Source organism: Lampetra fluviatilis, chromosome 41, assembly GCF_964198595.1.
Source record: "Lampetra fluviatilis chromosome 41, kcLamFluv1.1, whole genome shotgun sequence".
NCBI classification, from domain to species: Eukaryota; Metazoa; Chordata; class Hyperoartia; order Petromyzontiformes; family Petromyzontidae; genus Lampetra; species Lampetra fluviatilis.
Window position 1 is genome coordinate 8,972,021 of NC_136315.1, and position 24,369 is coordinate 8,996,389.

Below are 24,369 nucleotides of genomic sequence, written 5' to 3' on the forward strand. Positions count from 1 at the left end.
CAGGTGGAAGTGTGCGAACGCACGTGTACACATGTGTGTATCGCTGTGTCCGTTTTCAACAACGGTGCTCGCGAGCATTCACTTGCCCCAAAAGTGTGTTAAGGCTATTCGGGAGATCTTTGCCTTTGTCTTGTTTTCAACAAAGTTCTCCGTTTGTTCTTTTCTTTCATTATCACAGCCAGAGTTATCGCTCGGTGGCAACCAGCCAGAGTCCAGTTAGCCACGAAATAATTACAAACCGACAACCCGGCTCATCCAATTAGTGTGAGGAAAATGTTTTTTTGTCCTCGTTAATGACTTTGCAATCTTTATAATCCTGCTTGCAGCAGAGCGCCACCCGCCCCCCCGCCCCCCCATCCCCAAAAAAACAATTTATAGACGGCGAGAAAAATACCTGCACCTGGCAGCGCGTCGAGCAGCTAAGTTCCGCGCTCTGCGTCTTTTTGGCGCGGAAAAGCGGTCCGTGCCCGTGGGGGGCCACGGGCACGGACCGCTGGGGGGCGGGCTCAGCCGGTCGCCTCGCGGCGCTGAACTTGCGCCGAGGCGTTTTAATAAATCAAAATGCGTACGCATTCCACAAGTATTGACTAATCCCATATCTGCATTTCCCATAAATATGCTAAATTCCTCTTGATATGCAAATTTCTTTGTCAAGGCGCTCTTCCCCCTCCAACCCAGCTTAAATATACGCTGCTAAGCCTGGTGGTGTTCATTCAGACGCTGTCTTTCCGACAGACCTGTTCTTCACCTGAGGACGGCTGCTTGCGTTGTGGCCGAAACGTCGTGAGAATAATTTTATGATGTTTTATTTTTATTATTTTATTATTTCCCTTCTACGTGACTTTACCGAAAGAACCTAGAAGATGAATCCCTGCAGTCACGAAAGCATTAAATCGAAATTTAAATCAAAACGTGTTTCTACTGCAGTGGCATGAGGTGATTCGGGAAGCGATGGGGTGGAACTATATTTCAGTGAGGCCTGCCCGAAGCCGTGTCCTTTGCGTACGTTTATGCGATTGGACCTCCCCCCCCCTCCTCCGCCACTGCCCGTCCCCCTGTAAAAAAAAAAATCACCCCGCAAAAATTATTCAGAAGGGGGAGCGGTAGTGTAGCGGTCAGTGAGCTGCGCTATGAACCCGGCGACCCGGGTTCGATTCCCACTCACGACCAATATCAGCAGAAAATATATGAACCAGTTCTGGGCCTCACCTTGGTTGGCTTAGCCTTAAATTAGTGTGTGGTTCCGTGTGTCAAAAACCTCAGCACTGGGGAGACAATGCCGCCATGAGTGCTGTTGGCCATCCCCTCGTGTGCTGTGCTGGCCTTAATAGGTGCTCGCTAACAGCAGTGGTTAGCGCACCACGCTCCGATACTGGCGAACTCGCGTTTGATTGCTGCTCAGGGCTAACATTGTTCGTGAATATCCTGACAAAACATCAACACTGCTGCTGGCGCTTGTGTGCCCACTGCCGGCCATTACTGGTCGCTAGCTCACACCACTTGCCCAAACAGTCTGCGTAGGCTATGAAGGGGAGATTTGTCTCTGCTTTGGGTACATTTTTCACGAAGTGATCTATCTCTCCCATTAAAGGATTTTGTGCGTGCACTGCTCTAAGCCAGGCGTGGTGCCGCATGCCTGCGGTACGGTGCGAAAGAAGTTCAACGTACATACTCGCAGCCGATGCTGGGGAGGCAACGGTTGTGGAGGATCGTGAACATTTGTGATTGTATTCTTGACGCGAATCTTCACGAGCGGACCTCGGGAGTGTTGTTGTCTCCCGAAAAATTAAGCGCGAGTTTCCTCGGGCCAATCGTTGCGCGGTAAAAATGGCTCAAGATTTTTGGGCAGCTTAACCGCCCAAATTGTGAGGATTGGCACAGTTCGATAACGGTCGAGAACACACCTGGTTTAGGGCGTGCAAGGCACTGTGGTTACCGTGCGTGTCGTGCATTTGGCAAGCGAAGTCGTCCGCCGCTCCACGCCTGTCCGCGCTCGCGTCGTCTCAGCGACTGCGTGCAGCTGTGTGCCAGCGCTCTCCGCTGTTCGTGTTTTTTGCACGACGTCCGGACGTTTTGTCCCACGTGTGCTGAATGATTGGGGCTCGCGGGTCAACTCGTCGCCGGGAACCGAATCGAACGAAGCGCCTCCCGCAACGCAAAGAGGCGAAGGACGTCGTACTGGGTGCCGCGGTGCAACCTGAGAAATCACATCGGAGAGCTCTGCTCGACTTTTCTGTTTTTATGATCATGAGCAGCAGCAGCTTTCATCAGTCCACTGCTGGGTGAAGGCCTCCCCAATTCGCCGTCATCTCCCACGATCTTACGACGCCGCAATGCCTCCAGCGCCTGCGCACTTGAAACTCATCTCGCCGCTCCATCTCCCCAGCGGATGCCCTCTCGGACACATTCCATTCCTCGGGTGCCACCCGGCCCCACTGTTATCATTCGCGAGGATCGGTCGTCAGCCCTTCTGGCCGTGAAAGTGCCACGTTTTAATAAACTTTAAATTGGCAAAAAACGCAGCGAGCGGTGATGCGAGTATACGTGTGTGAAGTCCAGAGTGGCTGTGCGTGCTTGGGCGCGTCCACGCACGCATGGACGCGACAGATTATAGGCAGCGATAGAATGCCCGGAGCCACAGTTCCTTGGTGCTGCTGCTGCTGCTGCAGGAGGGGTGAGGCAAGCCTGCTACCGCCACCACCGCACGTTACATAACGGTGATATAACGCAGCAGCAACGTGCTTCCTTGTGTTTTCTGGGCCACCCTTCGTGCTGATTAACCCCTCTCCCCCCCCCCCCCCACTGCCTTGTAAGATAAAGACAAAGTTGCGTTTTGTTACGAATGCAAACAAATTCGCCGCATTCGCTCTTGACGCCGGCTCAAAGCGGATGAATGCATCGTAGAGGATGGTATTGGACAGTGTCCCTTCTTCCGATCAGTGCGTGTTTGCGAATGTTTGATTGTTCGTTGGGGTTTGTTGTTGTGTTTGTTTATCGGTGTGGTGACGTGGACGAGTGGGTAGCCCGTCTAACCGCTCGTTGCAGAGCTTCGCGGTTTGTGGCCCACGGCCGCCCTGGTTAACCCTGCGGGCGTATTAGCCGTCAAGTATGCGCCGTCTGCTTCATGGCTGACGGTAAACACCCCGCCGCCACGCGTGTGTGTAGCCGGCCTCTAATGGTCCACATTTTTAAAATTTGAAAGGGAAAAAACTTTTTTCATCGGGTAAACCGCACAACAAATGAATGTTATTATAGTCATAGTGTTTGTGTGTGTGTGTGCGTGGGTTTTACAGTAGAGTCGTTGTTAGCGCACTGCGCTGTGAACCTGGCGACCCGAGTTCGATTCTCGCTCACGGCCATCATCGTTGACGGATAACTAAACCGATCCTGGGTCGACTCAGCCTTAAAATGAGTAGCTAGTGCGGTGTGTGAAATATCAGCACTGGGGAGACAAAGGCGGCCGGGCGTGGTGCTGGCCATCCACCCCCTCGTGTGCTGTGCCAGCCTTCACAGTTGCTCTCGAACACCTCTTGCCCCAACAGTCTGTTAAAGGCTATACGGGCGATCTTCGCCTTTATGTGTTTTGCGCGTCCAGCATCAGAGGGCACACCGAGACGCCGCTGCCACCAACTACTCGTTCCACGAGGCCATCGCGGCCGGGCCCGACGCGCCCGCCTCACTGCGCAGCTTGCAGAGCCACTGCCTCCTGCCGGGCCGCTACGCGTCGCACCTGGAGCGATGGCTCGCCAGCTACCCGCCGAACCAGGTGACGTCGCCAAACGGGGTCCCGCAGATAATAAGCCGCTCGGCGCGAGCTGTTTATTCATCCTTTGATGTGCGCATTGCCCTTCGTGACGCTCGCCTTGTGGCGTCCGCTGGTCTTAAGACCGGTGCAGAGGCAAGGCCATGAAGGAGGCTGCCTCTGGTGTGTATAGGCCAATCGATTTCAAGGACAACGCTTCCATTATTATCAAAGCACGTTTGTTTGCATGTTTTACCACAAGCGTGTGCAGTTCATGCAGACTTGATGCCTTACAATGGAGTGTCTGTTTGGTGTTTGAACATTGTAACACCTCCCCTGTGTTATTGCCACGCCAGGCATGCGGAGTATTTGATCGTGCGCTTAGATATACGCCGAGCCCCGAATACACCTTTGAATGTTACAAACGAGTAACAGTATACTCCTGTGGAGGTTTTTATAACGTGTGCGCTGCACGGCTCTCCGTTGTGCGTTCGGGTCGTACCACGGCGTGTTATTTGGCACAATGTCCGACGTTTCGATCCACGTGTTGGGAGCTAGTTCAGTTCTGCCTGAATGAGCTTCCCAGCACGTGGAGCGAAACGCCAGACATCGCGTCGACACAACACGCGGTACCAACCGAAAACTCATCGGAGAGCTCCGAACGGCTACGACCGCGAAAACCTACGCGGCCGTTTCACACGGACGCGTCGGTAGTGCCAACGAAGGCGATTTCGCCATCGGCTGAAACACACAACCAGCGCACAGACCCCTCGTCAAACTTTGAATGCAGCAAACGATGAAGATAATTACGGTTGTCCATCGTCGATTATCTCGTTTATGATTCGCCCCCCCCTTTCAACTGTTCCGGAAGCCATGTGGCCGGGTCGCTCAGAGGTCAGAGCCCTGAGCCCAGAATCTCAGTGGTGCCAGCTCAGCGATCTCGCCTCCGAGGATTGCATTTCAAAACTAGTTCGTTTTGAGACTCATCCACCTGAAGGGTTTTTCTGTATTGAGCTCTTTGGGAAGATTTTAGATATTCCCATCGGTCAATCCCCCTCAGTCGGTGATTTTACACGAATGCACATTTGTTAATTTACTCTTTGAACGTGTGCCCCAAACGGTTCCAGATTAGTGACGAAAATCAATTGTAATTAAAGCCTTCGGTTGCGTGTGAATGCAGCGTAACCTGACACCCGTGTTGTGTTGTGTTTGTTTTTATTATCGCCGTAAATGTCCCCAGCTGTTAATTATCGACGGGCAGCTCTTCAAGGTGAACCCGGCGGAGGTGATGGAGCGAGTTCAGAAATTCCTCGAGGTCAAGCCGTATCTCAACTACACACGCACGCTCACGTGAGTTCGGCTCGCGCACGGCATAGCCCACGACGTCACGCACGGCGTCACGCACGACGTGACGCACGGCATCACGCACGACGCGATGATTCTCCCGACTTGACCGGAACCCAGGAATGTCAAGGTAAACATAAAAAAAGTTGCCACCGACCAAAGTTCCGTTCGGTGGCCAGCGCACCTCGCCATCAAGCTCTGGCCGTCGTCAGCCGGAATCCTGTAGGTTCTGAAAATTCGACACGCGGTCCTGGAGGGCCCGGATTTTCAGAGCCTCACCATCTCCGCCATTTTGGTCGCCGACCAATAGCAGTCCCACTCCAGTGCCCGCTCCGACGGGCCGCCCTTCTTCTCTCTCGCACAGCTGGCCCACCCATCACAAGCTGTTCGTCCCGATACACCTTAAAAACCTCTTCCTTCGGCAGAATATCTGAACTTCCCGCCCCCCCCCCCCCCCTCTCCTTACCACTCGTGCTCTGTATCGGGGTCTTGTTCGCCTCCACAGTGCGCTACCATCTGCCGTGTTCTCTTCCGTGACTACCGCGTAACTTACCCTGTTGCCAACAAATCGCAAGCATCCCTTTTCTCGATGCTTGGATATACACAGCGATGGCACTAAACTCGAGACTGGCACAATCGCTGCGGTCGAGTGCCACGTTTAGCGCCAAATGTCATGACGTAATAGAGCAACGCAATGTGACGACATCTGTCGCAGACGCTTACGCTCAAATGTCAACCTCTAAGCCACGCAGTTTGGCAGATCGCCCTCCTTCCATTACCGCTTTCTAATACTCTACGCGCAGACTTAGCGTTCTTGTCTCTTTGTTGTCCTTCCCTCCGCACACTCTGATTAGCACGGTTGGCTACGTACGGTGCGAAAGAAGTTCAACATACACACATAAACCTTCAATGAAATTCCCAAGAATCGCTCACGTGTGCCTATATTCGTTCACCTGTGCCTACATTGTGGAAAAATCCCACTCTGACCCATACAGTAACACAAATATGATGAGCTATGAAGCTCTTTTTCAGAGATGTCCCGTATGAGCGGGTCCGCAAGGAGACACCTTGACATTTAGAGTTCACAGTTGTTCATAAATTCATCTGAGCTGGAGCGTGTCATTGACCACCCTGAAAACCAGATTCAACATTAAGCACTGAAGTTTATCGATGAGAAAATGAACGGCAGAGTGCAGACCGAGAGACGGCAATAGCAGCAGCGGAGGAAGAAGCAGCGGAACAGTTGAGCGAGAGACGAGTGAGAAGAAGAAGAAGTCGCAGAATTCGGAGGCAACTTCCGGACAAGAGCAACTGGGAAAATGAAGGAGTTGGAGAAATTGTGGAAGGCTTTTGCCCAGCGGTGGGAAGTTGCAGGCTGACAACAACAGTGACGATGGCGACAACGAGGACAGTTTAACGGCACAACCAATATGAAGTTGATGGGAGTCGATGCGGCCGACATGAGACCGCGGGTGACCGAGTCGCCACGAGCTCTGGGGAGTGCAACGATTCCGCCATCAAAATGGATTTCGACGCTCGGGGGGGGGGGGGGGGACGCGCACAATTTTGCGCGCGTATCCACCGATTCGAGCGCAGCCCGCGCAGCTCTCCCCGTCGGGCTGACCGGGCGCACTGACCGCGACGCGGACAAACGAGACGCACGGTGAGCAGCATGGCGCCCGGCGGCGCTAAAACGGAGACGCTGCACGTGGGATTTGGCTTCACCGCCCCCCCCCACCCTTTCGGGAGGGGAGAGCGAGACGGAACAAAACGGACGAGCGCCGACAAAACGGACGAGGCACGCCGTGAGGGGAACAGACGAGACGGAATCGATTCTCGAATCGAGCCGTGACGCGGGCTTCGTGACAGTGTATTGAATTTTGACTTAAAACTCTCGTGACTGCAGGAATTCATATTCTTGGCTCTTTCGGTAAAGTCACATAGATAGAAAATAAAATCTAAATAACAGATCATAAAATTAAATAAATAAAAATGAAACAATTTGTATTGAAAATAATAATAATAGCAAAAAACCCCACGACGTTTCGATCGCATTGTATTTTCTATCTACTTGACTTTACCCAAAGAACCAAGAATACAGTGTGTTGAATCCCCGGGCGGGCGGGCGGGCGGGCGGGCGGTGGGGGTAGAGTTTATCATCGCGTGACGCTTCTGCCCGCACAGGTTTGACGTGGAAAAGGGCTTCTGGTGTCACGTGCTCCCGGACGGCAAGCGGCAGTGCCTGGGCACCGGCAAGGGCAGGAGATACCCCGAGATGGAGCCGCGGGTGAGAGAGAGACACGTGGGAGTGCGTGCCGCTGTGCCGCGGTGCCGCGGTGTGGCTGGTGTGCGGGCCTTCGTCGGGGCTCGCTCGTCAGCGTTTGCCCCCCCCCCCCCCCAAACGGTCTGGTAAAGGCTATATGGGGGCCCTTTGTCTTGTGTGTCTGTTGAACTTCTTCTGCACCGTACTGAGCCAACCGTGCTAATCGGAGGTGTGGTGTTGTTAGGCACACCACCCCATCGTCTGCCATGCCAGATTTCTGTGCTCGCAGCCAATTAGGATAAAATGCGACCGCCGTCTGTAGTGAACATCCGTTGTGCGGGTGTGCATCCCTGTCCTCGCCGTAGAGGGAAGGCCTCCTGCGTTAAACGTGGCTCCAAGTGGCAGCTGATGACGCGTCATCATCTGATGACGCTCAGAGAATCAAAACCTCAAGTGCTGATCGCTTTTAATTGCGACCGACGGCGTGAAGAGCTCAATACATTATAATTACAGAATAATTAACGCTTTGTCTCGGCACGCTACGCATGCAACAAATAAATAAACGTTCCTGACAAACGCTGAAACGTGGCAGCGTTTCGTTACCTGGCTGTTCCCTGCTGATGAGCCACAGAACGCCGAAGCCGGCTAAGGATTTATTTTTTTACTGTTTCAACGAATAGTCCAACGAAGCCTGTTTTTTTTTTGTTTCTCTTTTATAAGCCTGTTTCTATTTTTAGGCAACTAATAACGGAGCCCTGTTCAACAAACCATTATTGTTTCTGCATTGGCAGTGGCGTACAATCACATGGAACAAAAAGACTCAACACATTCGCCAAAAGCACTAAAGAGGATTTTTATTATAATAATAATAGGTGATGTTTTGTGGAATGTTCCTTTGTCATAGCGGAGTTAAACCTAGCCGAGTTATGGTACACTTTTGCGAGCACAATGGCCATGGTGAGTAGGCCAATACACGAGAAGAGTTCACGTTGTCGCCGTGTTTTTTATAAAATACCTCCCCCGATGTATTTTCGGGTTCCACCCGAACGCGTCGTTCCTTGAAGCGCCCGACATGTGGGGCGGAAACGTCGGACGTCGTGACGAACAACGTCCCCGCGGTACGACCCGAAAGCACGCCGGGTGGCCGGACGGCGCAGCCTCGAAAACCTCCGCAGTGGAATCAACGACCCTATCTGTGCGCAATCCGAATATGGTTTTAACGATCGTTTCAATAATGCAGATTATTTAATCTTCGAGAAACGGATTGGCTTGCATGGGCAGAGGGGGGTGAGAGGGATGGAAGCTCCTGACAAATTATTGCTTTTTACGAGGGTTTTTTTTTTCTTCATCGCTGACTCAGAGCGTGGTGCCATCGTCCGTTTATATTTATTTTTATTTGTCTGCTTCCCAACGCCGTTGTCGGCACTGGGAGTATTTTTTTTATATACTAGTGTCTTCAGCCTAATGGGCCTTTGCCTGTTCCCTCAAGCCTCATTGCTTGCTGCAGATGCTGCCCATAATGGTTCTTTGCCCTTTTCAGCCGACATAAAATGTAAACCCATTGCCCCGTACATCTCCACCCACCCACCCTCCTCCTCCTCCCTCTCCTCCCATGGCCGCGCTCTCTCCTCCTCTCCCACCCTCCTCCCCGGAGAGAGTTACAGACCTGTCGTTTGGGAATGCGCGTGACGCAGACTGCATTAGGCTGTCTCTGCCGTGAGGCCAAATGAGTGGTCCCTCATTCTTACGGTTACGGATGCGTTTCTCCTCCAGCAGGGCAGACATCGGGTGGGTCGTTGTTATTATTACCGTCCTACTAATTCGGGTGGCGTATTGGTTGAGCGCGCGCCGGATTGGTGATCCTCCACCTCAAGTGCCTCTGTGCATGCAGCAGCAGTATTAACGGGTTAGGTCGCGTCTGATGGGGTAAAGTGTGTGGATATTTCCAAGGTGTCTGGCCGGTTTGGAGGAGTAGGCCAGATACCCCTCTAGAGCTCCCTCCTAGTGTAGGCCCTTCCCAGGGCAGTGGCGTTAGCAAGAAATTGCAGGGCTTTACCTCTTACTAGCTATGGGTCGTTCGATAAAAGCCACTTGAATGAGATATCACAACTCCGGATGTCCCTTCAAGTGAGCTGCTATCCACGCGCCAGGGGGTTACTGCACTTTCCCACACGCCCTCCTTTGGAGCTACTCGTACCGTGGCAGTCGAAGCAGATTTTTTTTGTACTTTGTAATTTCATAGTTGAGAAACCAAAATTGAATGTGAAGGCTTGTCCAAGAAAATCGTTCGTGACCATGCTGAGACGACCATCAGCTCGCTTGACTTGAGAAGGCGGGTTAACCACAGGTAGTGAGTGAGCCTCGTTGGGTCACAAGTGATTTGCAAGTGCTGGGTCATGAGCATTGTGCCGCCACCCCCCCCCCCCCACACCGATGTGGGTTCGTGCAGGACTTGCACTGATCCAGTGCTCCTCTTGCTATTGTGCCAAGTGGCCTGCGGTCAGAGCCATTGTAGGACTCGCCGCGAGCTGTCCTTTCATTCTGCGAAACTGCTTCTCCCATCCCCGAACCGCCTTAAAAATAATAACAACAAGACCTATTCTGGGAAGAGTAAATAACGCTATTCAAAGTTGACAAGGTCGCGTTTATGACGCTCGCAAGCGAAACCGTTCGTAACGGTGCGTTTGCAATGTTGTTTTGTTCGGTAATGGATTCGGGTTTTTGTTCGGTAATTCAGAATCGCCGATTGTTGTTTTTTTTTTGCCTCCCGGCGGTCATCTCACGTCTGGACGGTTTTATGTTGTTAATGTTCAATCGAGTTTGGCTATAGATTAAGGGTTGTGGGCTCGACTTAAGATAGATGGGGAGAAGCTTTAGCGTGAATTTAAATAAACGTGAGATGCTTTTATACGAACTCGGCGACCCGAATTTGATTCCCGGTCATGACCAATACTATTTGAGCTGGGTTCTGCGCCTCCCCGAGGTTGACTTAGCCTTACATAAGTGCTTGGGGCTCTGTTAAATAAAATAAAAACATTGACACTGGGGAGACAAAGGTGGCTGGGCGTGGTGTTGGCCATCCACCCCCTTCGTGTGCCTTGCCAGTCGCATCGGAGCCCGCTCAAAGTACTTGCCCCCAGACGTCTCTCAAGGCTATAAGGGGGATCTTTGTCTTTGGAGAAGATTTTTTGTTTAAACGTCAACTTGATAATGCAAATGTAAGTAGCAATAATTTCCTGAGATTGACTTCGGCCGTATTGAGTTCCAATATTTAACGTCGGCTATTGGCCTTGCAAAGCGTCGCTGAATTCTCAAAACTGTTCCTTCAGGAGGGTCCGGCTACCTTGGGATATATGGGTCAAATTCTTGATTAAGATTTGTTTTTTTGAATGTGGAAGGAAACTGAAATAACCCACACGCTGACCAGCATCGTCGAGTATGATTAAACACGGGAAGATCTCCATTCAGCAGTGGATTGGCAAAGGGCTGTGATGTTACCACTATTATTGTTATTGTTCAGGTTGTGTTATTTTAACAGCACTAATGTGTTTATAACGGGAAGGGTAGCTCAGTGATCACAGCACTCGCAGTTTACAGTTTTCTTGTTAACAAAGATGCCGGTGGTAGACTCAGCCAGCCTATCATGCCTCCAGGGATCAATGTCGTTTGTACCGCTTTACGGGAAGCCAATGGTGGTCATCCTGTCGCGAATCTGGCCGCCGCCATGGGAATGTGGAATTTCCACCACTGGCTCTCAGGGTCACCAGTCGAGAGGAGTGCTCCAACTCAATCTGCATTTGAGCAGGGATACACATCTATTTTTTATTATTAAATAATTATATTTTTTATACCTTTATAGAGCGATATTACACTTGTTACTCTGGTCTTTGTTCCGATATGTAGCAAAAGCAGCAATTATAAAAATTGTATATTAAATTTTTTTAATATACATTCGGCTCCATGTAGAATGATTTCGCCATTGTTATGGAGAGAGCAAGCACACCGGCTCATGTAACACAACGCAGAAGCACCGTGCGTCACAATCGCGAGTATTGAGTCGAGATTAACGGCACACCGATAAGCGTACAGCAATAAAGATAGATTTATTGCTTCTATCATTATCGTTTTCTTTTATTAAACAGCTCTTATCAAAGTCGCACACCCTACGATTATTGCACTTGTGCAGTCTCTGACGTTAAAATGTGGTTATCAACAGAGAGGTGGGATGCTGGTGCTAATGCTTCGCACGCCAGACTTTTAAATGCAGAGGTCACCAGTCTCATTGTGCTGCTCAGACTCGAAGATGACAAAACACTGAACACGTTCAGTCAATGACGACACTGCCGTTAGGAGGAAAACTGCACAAGGGCGCCGTAGTGGCGAGATGTTAACTGCCTCCCCTAGCACACAGGAGGTCGTGGGTTCGATCCTGACCCTCACGCCTGCTGTATATTTGGAGTTTGCGTGTTCTCCCCATGGTTGCGTGGATTTTTCTCCGCGTACTCCGGTTTTTCCCCTCCATATTTTTGATTCGACACCACGCCTTTAGAGTACTGAGGTGTTTTCAATTTGCACGCGATAAGCCACTTCGTTGCTTAATCATGTGGCCAGGTCGCTTACGAAAAAATCGCTAAATGATCCTCATTGCGGTTCCCCGGGGTCCCAAATAATACAAAATGGCCGAGGAAATTAAATATTTTATTTCTGGGACTATTTTTTCTAGGGGTGTACTTAACTCTGCGACTGGGGTATCAATCAATCCTAAATCAGTGCCAATTCACGATGTCGAACCGCAGTGAGGACGATTGCGCTGAAACCCTGAACGCTCGTATGCACCCTAGTGGTGCATCGTGTACAGCTCGTCGAGATGAGTCGATTGCCGCATCGCCGACCATCAACAGACTAAAGATGACTGCATCACGGACAGTGTGCGAGAGCCGGGGTACTATGGTACCCCGGGGTACCGCCATAAGGTTCATATATAGCTTAGTCGGCCCTACCTGGTAAAATATAAAAACAATAGTTTAGTTTTATCATGGGACCTTTTTGCTAGGATCAAAGTATGAAAATTAAGAATCGGCTTTACCCTTTCTGCCAATAAAACTGATGTTAAGATGTTCAAACACCAAATAAAAATCTTTTGAAAAAAATCAAGTCTGCATGAACCAGACGCACTTGCGGTGAACATTCAAACAATTCCTTGCAACAGCTATATATGGGGGTGTTTGAACATCTTAACACCTGTTTTAGTGCCAGTAAGGGTAAAAACCTATTATTATTTTTCACAGTTTAGTTTTTAGGTTATCGACGTTACTTTCAGAGGTTACCTGTCCACGGATCGATGCTGCCACCACGTGGCGAGTCCTGTCATCGTTTCAGTTTCCATTTATTAGGTATAGCCTTGTGAGCCATTCGGCTCTTGAATTGGGTGCAGCCACAACAATAAAACATCTTAAAGTGACTATGTGCAAACAGAAAATCCAGGAAAAGACAGCAAAATATTCCAGAAAAAGCACCGTACACCAACGCTCTGTGCAAAAAATCCCAGTGGGATGCAAGTCAAACATCAACAACCACAAGACAACTTAGATTAAGGCCATCAGTCTAACTCCGTACTACAACAAACAAACATGGCCAAACCAAAAAAACTTTTCGAAATCACCGCAATAAAGCCATAAAAGCAATGTAACAGTGATCATAGGAACTGTGACCGAATTTTCACAATAAACGACATAAACAACATGTACCACTAAACCATGCAGCCATAGCTGGCTGCATGAGTCACTCCACAACAGCAGGAGCATCAGTCGGAGTATCAACATTTTCAATGCGAAATCAAAACACAGATCATACTTTGCAGCGGTCATCCGGAGCGAAACATTTTATTTTAGGCCACTGAATAGCAGTGGCAGCTCTTTGGTGTACAACTCCTCTAGAGCAGTTTTGAGTGAAGATCTCATAGGTAGTGATTCAAGTTGCAGTTTATCGTAACACCACCCCTGTGTAAGAAAGCGGCCCCCATCCCTCCTCGCGCACTGCTTCCGAGACTTTTTCATTCCACGGCAGTCGAACTTTTCGAGTTTGCTCTCGATTTTTCGCCGGACGCAGCCGGCCAATTAGTCGCACCGACTAATGACCATGAATTGCCGCATACAAGAAGGAGGTTGATCAAAAAATATATAAACTGCTTTAGCCCAACTGGCAATAAAACAGGAGGTCTTTAGATGTTCTAAACTAAACTACTTTTCGATTGCAACACAAGCAATCATCATCAGGTGTGAAAACCATGATGACGATTGCTTCTGTTGCAATCGAAACGTCGTGATAATTGTATTGTTTTATATTAATATTATTTTATTATTTCCCTTCTACGTGACTTTACCGAAAGAACCAAGAAGGTGTATGAATTGTTCTTGAAATTGATTAGCCTACAACTCTGTCCATGGCCTTGTCTCACTGGTGCTAGAGACCATCGGCTGCCAATAAGCGAACATTACGAGGAGGATGGAAATGCCGAAGCATTGATAGCTCGAATTAAGCAGCTATATCTTGTAATGTGCCTTGTAATAGGTGTCTCTTTCGGGTTTGAACGTTTTCACACCTCCCGTATTATTTCCAGAAAGGGTAAACCCCTTTTTCTTTATTATCTTCTTGATTCTGTCAACAACGGTCCCACATAGATATAGCTGCTCGAGGCTTGACCGACTTGGGAGTCTCAGTGAATCTGGGTTTTGTGTAATGGTTCGCCCACAGAGATGTGATGAAATGTCAATATTGCCGGTCTTTAGTAGGCCGAAAAAAAGTATTTCGTCTCATTCAATTCTGCCTGCTTTGTTTTGCCACTTATTTTTTTCAGTCGCGCTTGCAATGTTGTCAGCGAGTCCGTCGAGAGCACATGTAACGGTAGCGTACAACTTGCATGTCATTTGCATAAATCAGAAAGGATGTAATGAATCACTCTAGTCGTAGCGTTTATCGAGAGAATGTGACGAGCCTACGTTCATCGATGATTCGATGCGTCCTTGCCGGTTATGATATCATCATCATTATCAAGACTTCCAAGTCTGTTGTAACAAGCAGCTCAGAATGCGAATTCCTCATGCATGTGTTTTAATCGCGCACGCGTGTGTCTCCGTCTCGTCCCCTTCTCTTCCCCTTCTGCTCCCCGCATCGGCCACCACCTCCCGTGCCGGTTGCTTCAGTCACGCGAGTTCCTCTCGGACTACTACAGAGAGCAGAACGCGGAGCTGCTGAAGCTGCTCAGCCGCCTGCGCTACCCGCTGCCCACGTGGCTGCGCGACGAACTGCCGCCTCCGAGGCCTCGCCCGGACCCCCACAAGAACAGATAGCAGCGAAAACGCCCCCCGCACTTCCGCGCCGATGGTTCGGTCCGCACTGCGCGCCTCTGAGCCGGGCCTGGCCCATTGCCGCTGAGCAGGGGTGGTGGGGGGGGGGGCGTGCGGGGGGCGTGGGGGCCGCCGCCAGCTGGCGCCGTCGTTATTTGCACAGTTACTTTTTTTTTCCTTCCCCCTTTTGACAGTGGGTGTCGTCGCTTCTCGTCTGCGGCGGCCGAGTTGGCCGCGTGTGTTTTGATCTTTCGGTTTGGAAAGATTGGGATTTCCTTGGGCGATCCCTTCGTTGTACATTGTCGGCGTTGGCGCAAACCGGAGTACCCAGAGAAAACCCATCCGGCACGACGAGACCACAAGCTGAAAAGTGCATTGAGATAAGTCCGCTGGTTCGTTCTCCACATCACTGCGACGCCATGTTGGAGTGGCGGTACGCCAGCGTCACTGGAACATCAAGGCCTGGAGGATGGTCCGCTGTTCACGCTGCTGCACCTCACCGTCGCTCTTCCCTCTGCCAGATTCCCGCCTGCATGGCGGGCCGCAGGTCGCCGACCCTCTGGCTGCCGCTCCAAAGCGCGTCTCGGTGTCTCGCGCCTCCTTCCATCCGGCGCGCTCGTTCCACTCGTCGGTGAAACCCTCTCCCGCCCCGCCGCGTCGTCTTTCCGAACGTCCACGCTTTTTTTTTGCGCCCTGGAACGGTCAACGCGAAGTGTCGACTGGACGACTCCACAGCGACCGTTGGGGATAAACGTCACGGACTGCCTCTCGCTCGCTCGCTCGCTCGCACGAGGTCGCAAGAGACGCGTGGGGCCCAAGCCAAGGTACCCCGATGGGACAATGCAATATTCCAGTGCGGCCTCGTTGAAGGCATTGGCTTCCTCTTCTCATCTCAGCTGTGAATATGTGAATATTTCTTGTTTTCTTTGCCGAGTCGGCCTCGTTCTCGATTGTCATGGTCTCGAAGCCGTGAATGCGATGGCTGGAGCATTCGGATTTAGCGACGGCTGCGTTCAAGGACCACAGACGGTTGCACTTGACAACAATTGTTTCCGACAGGTGTACATAGAGGCCCCCTCTCCGATGTAAATATGTGCATAGTTGTGCAGACCATGGTGCAAAGGTCATAAAAGGCGATTGTAAATGCTGACGTGCTGTGTTTATTTGATGTCAGGGTATTGTTCTGGTAGCTACACAAATGTCCGGGTTCAAGCCTTTGAAGCCACTACTTTTTTACAGCTGAATGTGAAGTCGTAGAAAGTGTCTCGGTTTGTCACTGATTACTACACACACACAACTGTTGCTATTAAACGTCGGGTTGTGTTTAATTTAATTGTGCTGTAGTCCTTTGAATTATCCACCCAGGGGAAGCCTCAGTGAGTCCCTCCCTACTCTTATGATCAAGAGGGCCCTGCATTTGGGATGTTTGGCCAGTTTATTTTTGAGCGTACATGAGCAAGTATAGAATGAGTCGGCCAGAATTGCTTTGGAACATCCACAATATTACAAGAAGATGACGTTCGAACTCGACTTCAGAGATTGACCATCGTCTCTCTCTTCTGTTATATCATTATATACTCCACTGCGCCACACAAATAGGGCTCTTAATGAAATTGACTGTGACACTTTTGTAAATCACCCAACCGCATCGGGATTTATTTCGGCAGCATTTATAGCAAAATTGCAAAGGTGCTCGCTGCCCGCATCAGCGTGCGGTGGCGGCGTGTCGTATTTAGTGCTCCGATGCAAGTGCGTTTGGCCAGAATTGTCCTTTTTTTCACATAAGCTTCATATCCATAATAGAGGTTTTATTTTTTGGGTTATATCTCGTCAACATAAATGTGTCGTTCAACCCGCCACCACCCAACACTACTTCAGCGCACCGGTGTGGTGGAGAGTAAACCCACTGCAGCATTGACGATTCTAGCACCGTGATGTTTTGCCGGTGATTACAACCAGCCGCATCAGGCGACAGCCACAATTGTGGAGAAACCCTGTTTCGGTCTTAAATAGAGGGATAATTGAATTTTAAAAAAAGCTCTTATGGATAATATTGGTCGCGAAAGCTTAGTGTCAAACTGACTAGCCTCTATGGGGGAGGATACTTTTTATCCATATATTTTTCTTTCTAATTTTCATTTAAGTTTCTTTCTCACCCCCTGCAGTTGAATTAATCATCCATTCGAATCCCACTCGAGTACATTTCAGATTTTAAAAAACCTGAAAAAAACCGGCCAGCCCAACGCAAACGGAAGTGAACAGTTTAGCGGCGTTGCAAAAGGGGACGGGCATTGCTCGCGGTCGGCATGAGCCCGCCAGTAAATGACGCGGGGACGATTGAGCGAGTGGAATCAGGCAGCTGAGTTTGTGTGCAAATTAGCCGAGCGGCGTTCGAGCCAAGCACGGGGGGGGGGGGGGGGGTCACTCCGCATTGCGCGCGGTGATTTGGCGGAATTGTAACTCTAAAAACTCACCCCACGTGTGGAAAAAGGGGTCGCTGTGAAAATCGATGTACTCGTGATATAGCAACGGACTTTGAGTCTCTCCCATTCACTTTTGTTTTTATGTTTTGCCTTGTGGATCAATGACGTGAAGCTGGCCAACTGGTGTGTGTGCATCACAGGCCACCACTGTCGCCACCCTTCTGGCTTGTGCTCACAAGTTTATATACACAAGTTTTCTCCTTTTCATCATCGGCTACAAAAATAAAAATGTGGTGCTTTTATAAAAAAAAAATACGAAAAACTCAACTTACCTTTCAAAAATTTGTATCGAAGCAAACACCTTAACATTTCATTTTTAATATTTTAATGTAAAGTTCTTTAAACAGATCATCTCTATACAAGATTTGTTTTCAAATCTGAAACACGGTATCCATTATATTTTATTAACACACAAGGTGCAAAACAAGAATCCGTTTCAAATGAACATATTTTTCGATGTATTTACAAGCTAAATGGTTGTAGCATTTCAGAATCACTGCTCGTGTTCAGCTGCTTTGCCAATCCTCTGGTCGACTAAAGCCATGCCATGCCGGTCATGGGGATAGTTTGACCATACCTCACCGCACTGGTTAATGCGGGTTGGTGAACAGCTGAGATCCAAGGGATCGATTCAAATGTTGCCAGCCGTGGCCAGACATCTATCCTTGTCTGCCGGAAATCAAACTCAAGTCCACCCGGGTCCGTAGCGCAATCACGGTAATCGCTGCCCTGTCGTCTTTCCTTATGCAATGCTCGAATGTTCCACGCTTTGCGTTGAGTTCTAGCAGCGATGCCATCACAAAAACAATATCCTCAAAAATGTGTTCCGCCACGTTGTTTCAAAGTCATAAGAATAGCAACAACAGATATCTAAATTATTGGGATCCTTAATTTACCCAGGAAAGCCTCGCCGAGTCTTAAGACTGTATTTCGGGCTCTGCATTGTGACGGATCCTTAATTGGCGTTGCAGAACCAGGCTGTCCACTCTTCCCATCGCCGATCCCCACCCTTGCGATCTGTGCCCCCGCTACTCGCCCGCCTGTGTGGGAGAACACACGGTCTCGTCATCATCATAGCGACAGTGTGCCGCCCGTGCCACCCGGCCGTATTTATCTGGCTCCAGTGTAAATCTACCCCCCCCCCCCGTGCCCCCAATGTGTTTTTAACGTTCCGTCGTGGGACAATAAGTATCGTGGTGCAATTTCCTTTTTTTTTTAGCACTGACTTTTTGTATATTTAGAATCGATGCAATCTGTGTATATGAGCATTTCATTATTTCTTGGGCAAAGGGAAATAACGCTTGGCGGCAGCTGGAAATGTTTTCGTTGTCGATAAAAAAAATGTTGGTTCGGTTTCAGTTCTCTGCTGAACCACGACTGTGGTTTTGTCAGCGAGGTTAGGCATCTTGTGCACGCCTTGATATCAGCATAAAGTAAACTTGTATACCGAAAGCAACAATAGTATTATAACGCACATTTGCAAGAGCCGAGAGGGCGGCCGTTTTCACGGAACACAAACGGGACGAAAAAGGAACGGACTAAATTATTACGCGAACACATTCAGCGGTGTAAATAAAAATAAAGCGATCGCGCAGCACGTGACGTTGTTGATTAACACACGTTGGCCCAGCGGCCGGTTTGTTAGTTGCCTATGTTGTGAGCGCGGTAGCTTAGGGGCGCCAGGTGGGTTCCCAGAACCAGTCTGATCTGTACAGAACCCCTCTTTCCACCGGCACATCCGAGCCGTGCCAGCTCGGCACCTCGCGCGGCCCGGCCACGGGCGTGGGTCCTCTCTCTGTTGCGCAGTGGAAAAAAGTGGGGTCCGTGTTCCCATGGCCGCGGGCTACACCGCACCCCGGTTCGTTTTGTCCGGACTCCCGCTTTGGTGGTGGTGGTGGTGGTGGCGCTGTTGTTGTTGTTGTCTTCGTGGTTGCTCGTGATGCTCGCCCCGAGGGGTGACTCTTTCGTGTTTCAAGAAGTGCCAAGTGTGCTCAAGTTCACGCAGCCAGTCGCTCGCCGGCACCGCCGCTTAGGGGGGGGGGGGGGGGCGCATTAGCGATGTTGGAGAGAGGGGGGGTGGTGACTTTTAAACATTTTAATTGGCCTGTGATTATGGATTACTCCGGGTCGTAGTCGGAACGTGACATAATCCCTCCCGTTTTTGGTGCTTGGAAAAGTGATGTTAAGTTATTACTTCAGTGATGGTTTTATTCAAATTAGCATGCGTTAGGTCGACTTAATTTTCAAAATGCTGACACTGTTATGATTGCAGGCTTTGTACACCGTCATGTTCTCGCATTTAGCCAAGCTGCTGAAAACCTTCATTTGCCTTATTGTTTTGTTAATTATTTTGAGTTGTATATTATTTTTTTATGAACAGAATAACAAAAAGTAATCAATTGGCGTACGCTAAATATAAGTAATCTGATTAAGAACTGAAAATAGTTTAAGGATATGCCTTTAGTAATCTGATTATAGTGATGGATTACTTGAAATATGACTTGCCAACTGGGTGTGTACCTTATGGGGAGCGGTAGTGTAGCGGTTAGCGCGCTGCGCTACGAACCCGGCGACCCGAGTTCGATTCCTGCTCATGGCCAACACCAGTGACAATTATCTGAACCTGTCCTGGGCCTCCCCTAGGTTGACTCGGCCTCAAATGAGTAACCTGGTGCGGTGTGTAAACATCGCCACCGGGGAGACAAAGGAGGCTGGGCGTGGTGCTGGCCACCCACCCCCTTGCGTGCCGTGCCGGCCTTAATAGGTGCTCGCTAACTGCACTTGCCCCAACAGTCTGTTATGGCCATATGACTAAATCCATTAAATGTAAAAAAAGAGAAAAATTCACAAAAACCATTCACAGGCCCGACCGTGGGTTCCCCCCTTTGCAAAGTAATGTGGTCAAAATCTGATTAAACATAGAACATCCGCTTATCGATTTAAAATATCTCTCGCAAATGTTAATCTCATTTAAAATTCCAAACTGATTTTTCCAATTCAAATCTCATTAATTTGGCATTAAATTTCTACGATGATGCCATGCAATCGTATACAGCTGTGCGTGTACGCATATCTGCGTGCACATGCCCTGTCGTCTCCTTTAAAAAAAATAATTCGTTGGGTTGCTTCACATCAGAGGCTGCCCCTCGTTTTGCCGCTAACGCACACAGTTTACAAAACTCGGGACTTTAAGGCACGTGTCAGTCGTAGCATCATCCGCATACAGCTTCAGCGTCACGTTGGAGCGAGGGCAAACTTTGTTACTGAGAAGTCAACAACTAAAGTTGTTCGGCAACAGCTGTGGTTTCAGAGCTAAGGACCCGTCTACTCCGTAGCACACGAGTTACGTCTTAATTAAATCCATACCGCCAAAGGTCTTAACATATATAGTATATAAGCGCCGACTGTGAGACAGTGGATGGAAGTTACACAGTCCCGTAGTCAGGGTTGGTTGCTGTAAGATATTACAGATTTTTTTTTCCAACCCAGGGTGAGGGGTGGGGGACGATTGGTGAGGTTCGCCCTCAATGGGAATTTGAATAAATAAAATAATCAATTATACATGGCACTTGATGTTTGTGAAAGGATTTAGGGAAAAAGAAAAAAAATCATGTGTTTATGCATGGGGTCTAGTGCAGTTTTGTATAAAAGGTTTTTCATCCGATTACGACATATATCCTGTAACGGCTGCTAAAATATAGATGGTGCAAATTGATCAAATTGATTAAAATGATCAAATTGCTCGCAAGTTGCTTCATTGAGAGAGCCACATCGCCACTACCCCACCACCACCAGCACCACCCCACGACTGATGTCCACTTGCTGGCCAGTGCTGTGGCTACAACCATGCCTTGTGCCACACACAGGGGCAGCTGCCACAGGGGGTCCCCTGCCACAGCAGGGCATTTGTGAGATGCACTGCATGGAAAGGCGCGGTGTCAATGTTAATGGGATGATGCTGCTGCCGATCATGATAATGCTGATGATAATGCTGATGATGCTGATGATGCTGATGATGCTGATGATAACATTAACACCGCATCGTCCCGCGGTCGACGAATCCGCTGCCGTCGTCGCACGAGATCCCGATGAGAATCTCAAGAGAACGGAGCGGAAACACTTGGCACATGTTTGTCAACACGCCGAGACGCACAGTGGATGCTTTTTTTGTTCTTTCTTTTATTTCTTCATCTTGCCTAGAAGTCTAGCGTTAGTGTTAAGTCTCTTAACACTGTCACGGCCATTCATATTGAATGAGTTAGAGATGTAGAGAAGGAGGAGGTTCATTTTCTGGGTGAAAGCCAGGACTTTATATAAACTGCTTTGTTTATAACTACAGGGTTTTTTGGGGGGGGAATGATGTCTGTGCTTGATTAATATTGTAACGAAAAGCCTTGTAGCATTTTATTTTTCAAATATTAATCTCTTATGTTGCCGTACTGGATGTTATGTTTTACTCGAGTCTCAGTCATTACCAAGGTGTGAACGTTTGGAAATAATTTGAATCGGTTGTTACACTTGGATCTTTAACAAAAATGTTTTTTAAAACAATCGTGATGTTTTCGTATCTGCAATTTATCGTCTCGTATCTCATTCGTAATGGTGATGGAAGACGGTCCACATGTGATGGCTAAAACAATCTCATTGTTACGAAACAATTTCCAAGGATACTTTTTTTTTATCCAACTGGTTATAGTATTTTTGCCAATAAAAACTAAAGTGGTACCGTATTCTTTGAATTAAAAGGCACCCTTTTCTCCCCTGTATTTTAAAAGAAAAGTTGCGGGCAAGACCAGATATTCGTACCTTTATTGACACTGGCCACAAGTTTGAGATGCCCCCTTATTTTGTAGGGCGTCTAATAATCTGGAGAATGCGGTAACTTAATCAAGCTCTGTAAAAAAAAAGTGTTGTAAGAATGTTGTCGTCATTGCCTTTTAAATTGCCAGTCGAGTGAACGTGGCCCTGTTACCGCGAAACAAATGAACAATTAATAAAATATCACGACACTGTGACTTTAGTGCTCATTTTAAGTCCGGCGTTGATTGGGGGTCACAGAAGCCAGCATTTGATTGGCTGTGACGAGGCGAGTGCGCGCGACCTTTCACGTCATCTTCCTCTCTTGTTTCAGTCTCAAACGTCGTTTGTGTCCATGCAACCGTTAAGTTGTTGTTTTTTTAAACAGTTTTCGTAAACTAGAAGTGCAATGTCATACCGACACGAATTTTGACGGATGAACTGAAATGTGTAACTTCAAAGGAAACGTGTCCGGTGCAAAGCAAAGGAAAAAAATATTGTATTTAATTCCACGTGTAAATGTTAGTTTCGAAGTCTTAATATATTTATAGCATTACATGAATTAGTAACCACAATGATGCTGTAAATTACGTAAGAAGTCTTAAACATAACCAGTAAAAGAATGGCTTCCAATGTGTCTGTACAACGAATATAAGTCAAATCGTGCTAAATTGTACAATTAACAACCTTTCCATGATGTGAGTAAAATGATGAGCTCAAGTAAAGTAAAAAAAACGAACAACACAATGTTTACATACGTGTTTCATGTTTCCTTGTCGTCATCGGCTTTCGCGCCTCCGTAGTAGAAAGTCGCGCTCCCGGGAACTTTGGCGATCAATTCAAATTTCAATCGATCTCACTTTCGAAAGATCCCTTTTATAATCCCGCCCCAGCCGAAGTTGCTTTGCGCGCTACCAAAGACGTCCTCGGTTATGTTTTTGTTACCAAGCCATATCACCTGATAGGACTCCCTTTTACAAACCTTTGCCATATTAAGTACTTCACCGTTGCCAAGACAAAAACAAATGCGAATTGGCCTTATTCCGCCAAACCGCTTAATTAAAACACATATATTGTACCGTATTAGCGTTCATCCCTGAATGCGCGCATTGCATTGTGGGTGGTGGACTCCGACGCGCTCAGACCGTCCCAACGACAGTGCAACTCCCGCTTGTTTCAAAACATCTCGATCCTTGTGTCGTCTCCGTGCATGAATGGAACCCCCCTTTAATCCACGGCTCCCAGCTTTGTTTTGCGAGTTCTCGTTGGCTTAAGATGCCATGCACACTTGTCAAAGTTGCATCTTAGGCCAAAGCACACAAACGCTGTAAATACACTAAAGGCCCCCCAAACAGCCTGAACAGACTTTTGGGGGCAAGTACTGTTAGCGAGCACGTCTTAAGGCCAGAACGCATTTTGGCTTAAGATGCAACTGCTATGGTTACGTGGCATCTTAAGTCGTACACACACACACGCGCGCGCGCTCACTTTACGGGTTTCCAGGGCTTTGGATGACGAATTCCCTTTGCCGTCATTCGAGGCTGGGCTGTGCGGGGAAACGAATTCCTTGACGTCCTTTGGCTTCGGCACATATGGAGTGACGGCTAGCACGTGTCAAGAGGCAAAACGCTGCCACTTGGTGAGAGTTCGTAAGCGGCGAGTCGCTGTCGAATCACGCGTGGTCCTCTAAGTCCACCTGGTAGAAAAAAAGGCTTTTCGTTGCAATTCAGTTGTAAAAGCATTGTGAACAAACTGCATGGTTTTCGCTAATTTGCTAGTCTGTGAAGATACTAAACAATAAATATAGCATTAACGAAACGTCACTCGTGTGTTTGTTTCCTTTCAAAACCCCGTATCTCGAACCGTGCACACCCACGGTTATGACACGCGCGATTATGAAATGTTGGGTATTTTATTAACAAAATGAGAGCTGGAGGACAAACAGGATGTGGAGAAAGAAGACTTCAGCCGTGAGTGGCACCGCATTCCCAGGATTATAGTACATCTTGAAAGTAAAGTTGCGCTCCAAACTTGTAGCCTGGTGTGAAGTGAAACAAATCTGGTCTCTCCCCCACACACCACATTATTAGATGCACCCCCAACTTTTTCTGATTTATACGGTAAGTCACTCATCTTTGCTTTCTTATCTACTTTCGCCCCCTGCATCACAAAGCTTCAGTTTGAGCTCCATGCGTTGCCTCCCAGCGCCCTCCCCGTTCCTCACATCGTTGCCTCCCAGTCCACAGCCCGCCCACACACCATGGCTCCCCCTCCCTCCATCCCCCGCGACTATCTAATTCCTCGTCACAGCCATCTCTTAGACACTTAAGCGGTTGTGCTTTCGCTACGTTGTCCCCACCTGAAGAAGGACGCTTGTGTTGGCACCCGAAACAT

At 48.7% G+C, this 24,369-nt stretch overlaps 1 protein-coding gene across 2 annotated transcripts in view; it reads left to right on the forward strand.

Moving 5' to 3' along the window:
* The window catches only part of LOC144946607 (bifunctional heparan sulfate N-deacetylase/N-sulfotransferase 2-like), a 76,801-nt gene extending 62,029 nt beyond the window's left edge, over positions 1 to 14,772 (forward strand). For both annotated transcript variants that reach the window (XM_078875622.1, XM_078875623.1), the window contains exons 11-14: positions 3,596 to 3,766; positions 4,983 to 5,092; positions 7,271 to 7,373; positions 14,552 to 14,772. In XM_078875622.1, the coding sequence (XP_078731748.1) occupies positions 3,596 to 3,766; positions 4,983 to 5,092; positions 7,271 to 7,373; positions 14,552 to 14,698 (531 nt within the window). In that variant the 3' untranslated portion in view covers positions 14,699 to 14,772. The remainder of the gene's footprint in view (positions 1 to 3,595; positions 3,767 to 4,982; positions 5,093 to 7,270; positions 7,374 to 14,551) is intronic.
* Positions 14,773 to 24,369: the final 9,597 nt, after the last annotated feature.